The sequence below is a fragment of the Arvicola amphibius genome, chromosome 17 (assembly GCF_903992535.2).
Source record: "Arvicola amphibius chromosome 17, mArvAmp1.2, whole genome shotgun sequence".
Lineage (NCBI taxonomy): Eukaryota > Metazoa > Chordata > Mammalia > Rodentia > Cricetidae > Arvicola > Arvicola amphibius.
Genome location: NC_052063.2, coordinates 6,170,147 through 6,177,133, shown reverse-complemented (window position 1 = coordinate 6,177,133; position 6,987 = coordinate 6,170,147). Strand labels below are relative to the sequence as shown.

At 40.4% G+C, this 6,987-nt stretch overlaps 1 protein-coding gene across 1 annotated transcript in view; it reads right to left on the bottom strand.

The window, feature by feature from the left end:
* Positions 1-4,404: 4,404 nt before the first annotated feature.
* Positions 4,405-6,987, bottom strand: part of Uhrf1bp1l (UHRF1 binding protein 1 like) — a 67,620-nt gene continuing 65,037 nt past the window's right edge. The window contains 1 exon segment of the mRNA XM_038314574.1: positions 4,405-6,241. Within this exon segment, the coding sequence (XP_038170502.1) occupies positions 6,122-6,241 (120 nt within the window). The 3' untranslated portion in view covers positions 4,405-6,121.

Below are 6,987 nucleotides of genomic sequence, written 5' to 3'. Positions count from 1 at the left end.
CATGGGAAGTAGAAACAGATAAGATCTCCTGAGTAAACTGGGATCACGGGGATCATGGAAAAGGGTAGAGGGGGAGGGGAGAGGAAGGGAGAGGAGCAGAGAAAAATGTATAGCTCAATAAAATCAATTTAAAAAAATATACCAGGTATGATGATGCCTATTATGAAATCTGGGAAGGCAGGTGGATCTGTGGAGCACACTGGCTAGCCAGCCCAGCCAAATCAACGAGCTCCAGACTCAGTGAGAGACCCTGTCTCAAGAAATAAGATGGCAAGTAATCTTGAGAGGATAGTCAAGAGCAACCTGCAGCCTCCACACACACGACCAAATGTATCCAACATACACCACATACACAACACACACACACACACACACACACACACATCATAGCAACTTTAGGCACTAAAGATAAAGAGTGTTTGTGTGCTTTAAGAAATTAGGTACAACTGAAATTTGGAGTATCCGTCACTTTCCCAAAGGGAAAGCATTTTAGACGCTGCTCCCTTGGACTGTTTCCACTCTGTTTAGCAAATGGGTCTGGCAGATCTCAACAGCCATAACACCATATGTCACAACAAAAGCCAGATGACACTTTGAGTAGCAATACCACGGTGATGTGCTGCTTATTTTCCACCTTGTGACAAATCAGATATTCCAAATTCTGAGCATGGTATGGTCCAGCTTCCCACAGTGTTTGCTACTTTACCTTTTCCCCACTGCGAAACACAGAGTCCCCACCCCCACTTCTGGTAACATTTCTCTGCCCATGTTCCATCTCAAATCCAACTAATGAAAAATCTAATACCTGAAAAAAAAAAAAACCTTTTCAATATCTTATTTTATTCTTTCCATAAATTTACTAAGCACCTATGTCCAGTACTGTATAAGGCCCAAGAAATACAAAGTTCAATAATGACAATGAAAAACCTTCTGTCCTCACAGAGTTTACAATCTCCTAGACCAGACACCAAACAAACAGATACATTTAAAATTACAAAGGCATAAAGCAGAGAGAAGGTACAAAGAGAGAAGGTACAAAGCTGGTCTTAAAGCAATCAGGGAGTGTTTCCCTTAAGAAATGGGGATAGGCTAAGATCTGAGAGCCAAACAGAAACTGGCTAGGCAATGAGAAAGGACATGCATTTCAAACCTCTGAAACACGTCTGCACAAACATGTCGTTTTCATCCCAAAGGCTTAGATCAAGGCGACAAAGACAGAGGAAAAAGTAAAACATGGTAATATGGTTTAAAAAATGAGGTTAATGAGAATAACAGCTAACGTCTACTTTACGTGTGCTTTAGTGGTATGTGTACAGTTGAACCTTGTGAATACTCAGAATTAACTCACTGGACAGCAGCACTTTCGCATGAGGCCAAAGACTTACCATTGTAACAGTTAGGATAAGCTGCTAAACGGTTTTTATTTAAGGAACTAAAACAACTTTGATTGAGATTGCTTAAAAGTCAGCACATTTAGTTGGGCATTATGCCCCACTGTAAGTAAGGTAACTCCACTTATTCTTTACATGAGAATATGTATATATTTTAAAACGCTCCTATACTAGTAGGTTTTCATATGGCTTTTTCAAAAGGCTTTGACTGTTGGGTTATCTCCCTCATATGATACCCATATGAGCTCACAGTGATTGTGAGGGCATGAATTAGTCAGACAAAACTCGAGCACAGGAGAGGGAAGTGGCAATGAAGACCAACCCCAACCTGACAGCCCATTGGCAGCTGGCTCCTTATGGGAAAGCCAGTTTTGCTTCATGATACAGCCCTGGCATACTGACCATACTTCAGGATGGGTCCCACATCTACGAGTAGCTGGCCAGCGCAAACTGGACTTCATGGACGGACAACATAAAGTTGTGTGGGTGGGGAGGTGGGAAGAGCTCTGGAGGGGATGGGAAGGAGATGAGTATTATCAAAGTGCATTGTATTAAATCATCAAAGAATTACTAAAGATGTTATCAAATGGCAGAGAAGATTCTGTTTAGAGTAATGATCAGGAGTCCAAGGAGAATCAGAACGACTATAGCAAGGGCAGAGAAGAGACAAACAGGACGATGCGGAGTGAAGCTGGTGATGGTCGCTCGGGTAACGAAGCAGACACATCAGCCAAACATCAAGACCTGGTGATGAAATGCAGGAAGGTGTCTTGGTATGAGACCTAGGACTGGACAGACACGGAAACACATACCTTGGGTGTTGTGGCAGTTTGAATGAGAATGGCCATTGGCTCACGTTTGGATATGTGGTCTGCGGTTGCTGGTGCTGTTGGCTAGGTTTAGGGAGTGTGGCCCTACAGAGGGAAGTATTTCACTAGGCGTAAGCTTTGGGACTTCAGAGCCAAGCACCATTTGTAGTTTGCTCTCTCAGCTTCCTGCTTACAGCTCCGACTGTGAGCTCTCAGCTATTCCAGACACCGTGCCGGTTGCCTGCCTGCTGCCTCTACTCTGTCATCATGGATTTGAACCTTCTGGAACCCTGAGCCTAAATAAACCCTTCTCTGCTGTGGGACAATGGTTTCAAGGTCCCTGTCATCACCAAGAAGCATGCTATGGGCTACTCATAAACACCATTTAAGTGTTTGGTGGTGGGGCCTCTTAAAAGAACTGCAAGGTTTTTGGGCTAAAGCTGAGTCAGGAAGTCTCTCTTAAATGAGGTACACTTGCCTTTAGCAAACAGAGCCCACCTGAGAAAAAGCTACCAAGAAGCCGTGCTTAACTCTGTTCTTTTTGTGTCTAGAATCCCTTCTCAAGCTCTCTCAGGTTTCATGTGGATGCAGTTATTCATGCTGACACAATTTGTTGACAGAGGTTTTTGTCCTGCCCGGTCCCGCAGCTGATCATCCCAAAGAAATACACAGAGGCTTACATTAATTATAAACTGGTTGGCTTATTAGCTCAGGCTTCTTATTAACTCTTTCTTACATCTTAAATTAGTCCACAATTCTTGTCTATGCTAGCCACGTGGCTTGGTACCTTATCAGCGAGGTGTTCTCATCGTGCATCCTCTGCATCTGGGTCAAAACTGCAAACTGAATCTGTCCTCTTCCCAGAATTCTCCTGTCCTCATTGCCTTAACTCTACTTCCTTCCTGGTCACTCCTCCTATACTTCCTCCCTAGCTACTGGACAATCAGCATTTTATTATACAAGTACAAGAAACAAATCTTTGCAGGGAAAACCATTGTCCCACAGCACTTCTCTCTATTTCTCACAGGGACAGATGTGAAGTAATTAGGGCAAGGAGTGGGGAGGGAACATGATCAAAATCCATGTAAGCATGCATGAAAGTAGCAAAACGTAAAAATTTTATATGAAAAAGAGATAAATACTTGGATTAGACTACGTTAACAGAGTGTTGCTGGACAAAGTATAGCTCTCACACTGACAATACACCCTTGTACAACTGATATCAACTGGTGGTATGTTGAATTTCTAAGAGATGAGAAAAGAACAAATATACAACAAAATGTTCTTAACATGTTAAATTAAAAAGCAAAGCATGTATGCACATGCACACACACACACACACACACACACACACACAGACAGCGAGGGACTGGCAAAAGAAAAGACACAAACTCAAATGTGAAACCCAGAAATAAGCTTACAAATTTATAACCAACTATAATACCAAGAATATGGCAGAGAAAAGACAGCCACTTTAATAAATTGTGCTGGGGGAAAATAGTTGCACAAGAATGAAATCAGACCATCATCTTACACTAAAATCCAAACATCAATTCAAAATAGATAAAATACTTTTAAAAAATCAGAAGCTGTAAAAATATTATTAAAAAAGGGGGAGAAAAAACTCTATGACATTAGCCCACAAAAAAAGAAAGGAAAGAAGGAAAAAAGAAAGAAAGGAAAGAAGAAAGGAAGGAAGAAAAAGGAAAAAAGTTTAAAAATAACATTTGTGAGCCAGGAGTGATGGCACACATGTTTGATCCCAGCACTAAGGAGGCAGAGGCAGGCAGATCTCTGAATTTGCAGCCAGTCTGGTCAACAGATCAATTTCCAGGACAGTCAGGGCTACACAGAGAAACCCTGACTTGAAAAACAAATAGAAAAATAATAAATATTATTTATACAAACACACAAACACACACACACACACACACACACACACACATATCTCAACAGACAAGACAGTGCTTCATCCCTTTACCCTGCCTTGGAAAGGTCTGCAAATGCAAGCTTATGTGAAATCAGAAGACAGAATAGCGTGCTTTAGTCAGCTATCCCTCCTATCACACCTCCAGCGGCTCAGTCCTGCCGACCCTCTGCGACTGCAGTGGAGACCACACAAAACATTCTGGAGATGTTTCCTAAATCCTAAACCACGACAAAACCAGTATTTTATAAATAAAAATACAATCGGACAAACCATATGGAATGCTTAGAATATTATCACCTCTATTGTTTATATGATTTCTTGGGAAGGCCAAATACATTTTAAAGGAATAAGGAAAACATTCAGTGTCTAGTAACATTAAACAATATAACATTATACCATAGAAAAATTTTATATTTATAGAGAATAGGTCGATCCTGAGAAACAGTGTCAGCTCAGAAATTCATCCTGTACAAGTCGCTGAATACATACCTAGACATCAAAGGTTAGCAGCCTATACATTCCGAAGCTCTAATTAGACCTTTGTACTTAATCTAAGGCTACATACAGTTTAGAGTAACATAGTTTAATGTGATGTAATAAATACTCTGAGGTAAGATAGTAACAGTTTCATTTGTTCTTGGCTGTATGTTGGCTCCCAAACAGTGCCTGCATTTTTTAATGATGTCAACTGAAAAGGAAGATTCGGGGAAGGGGGGAGGTAAATACTGTTCACAATAAAATTGAAATCATCCTACACATAATGTAATAAAGTCCTCGGATATAGGGATGGCTGTAAGTTGTGCCAATGGCAGAGCACCGTGAGTGTCAGAGCAAGGGCCAGGGTTCCTGGTACCTTTAGGAAAGAACAGTCCAGCTGTCCCGGGGCCTATCCTAGACACATTTCTGTTTAGGAGTATGAGGTTTAAAACAGACACCACTTGCTTTAATTCTATCAGAAATATAGTCTTCAAAAACCTGTTTCTTAAAATACTTATGTACTTTTATTTCATAATGCATAATTAAGATTCTCTCATGTTGTTTTCAACCTTAAGCCCTAGAAAATAGAATTCAAAATTTACCAATGACTCTTATAGAAGACTGTGTGTATATGTGCATATGTAAACACACATAGACACACATCACAGAAATTTAATCAAAACTAGCTTTGTATTTTCATATGAGCAAACACGTGTGTAATATGATACTACAGGAATGGTATGAAATTGTTTTATGTGTGTGAAAAACAAATTCTCTGAAAACATTCTCCTTAAAGAGGAAAGATAAAGAAATATTAAAATAGTATGAATTCAAACTTTTTAGTTACAAATACTGCCAACTATAGCAAGATAAGTTGTTTTTAGATCTAATGATAAGATTTAATGGAATGTACAAGTAATGCTTTTAAGTCACTTGTTCACGTACGCTAGTATTTGTGCTTTTTATTTTTACAATTGTACCTTACTGAAACCTTGCCCATCATCTAAGGTGCCTTCCTTTTCACATTTTCAAGTCACTTTATAAGCTCGGTGTGGTCAAGAGTTTTCAGTTTGTAAACTCGGTAATTATATAATTTATTAATTTGATTGGACTTTTTACAGCAATTAAATAATTATAGATTTAAGTACATAATTTTACTAACATTTAAAGTGTAATCCTTCTTTTACATTAGCCCTAAAGGCATCTGATTTTTTTTTGTAAATAATAGTAAATTATTAACAAGGAGAAATAAATTCAGCATCTGCGTGAGCACAGCCGTCTTCACTTTCTCTAATGTTGATAATGCGGCACTGACATCTTTTCGCTGCCCTCCCTGGGCCACAGTGGCCATGGCCCCGCGCCCCGTGCTCTCTGAGCCGGGTTGCAACACTCATCACTTCAGCACACTCCGTCTCACTTTATTTCATGTGAAGGAAAATCTCCCGCTAGCTGGTTACAGCCATGTTTTAATCACAACCTTCCTATCCAGAGCCGAGTTCTCGCAGCCACCGCCCCTACTGGAGGGCCATCCGCTTCATTTGATGGAGAAGTGCATCTCTGGCCAAGTGCGCCTCCGCGAGAGCCATTTTAGCTTGAGCCAGCTCCTTCTTAAGAGACTCGTTTTCCTCCATGAGCTGAAAGGACACATTTGGAAGACAAGAGACTATAATCACTTCCAGAACATAAAACTGTTTTATGCAGCGTCACTTAGGATATAAGCCACCCAGTGCTGGCGAGGGTCCACTTGAGCTCAAAGTTGCTTCCAGGAGCTATTTGAAAGCACTTACTATACAATTAAAAGTGTTCCTAAATTTTGACCCAGTAACTCAAAATACTAGCTAACTTCTCAATTCCGACTGGAAGGCGTTTCCTTCTGTGGGCAAAACTTTCTAAGGCTTCCTTCAAGATTCTGCCTCTCAGAGCCACAGCACATGAAGATACAATAAAACTAGGGACAGCCTGTCTTTACAAGTAGCAATTACAATGCTGTTTCTATACACAGTGAGAGTAGTCATCTGGGGAATCCTTGAATAGACCAATAAACTCCTTCCACCTTTAGAGAACTAAAACTCGGCAGGATATTTTGTTTATTTATAATTGCAAACAATCAGAAGCAACTTGGATGTTAAGAAATGTCAAACAGAAGGTTCAGAAATGATAATCCACAATCAGCCACTTGAAGCAAATGTAATATAAGAAACATGTTATATAGCTGGGTAGTGGTGGCACACGCCTTTAATCCCAGAACTCAGGAAGCAGAGGCAGGCAGATCTCTGTGAGTTCAAGGCCAGCCTGGTCTACAAGAGCTAGTTCCAGGAAAAGAAAGGAAGGAAGGAAGGAAGGAAGGAAGGAAGGAAGGAAGGAAGGAAGGAAGGAAGGA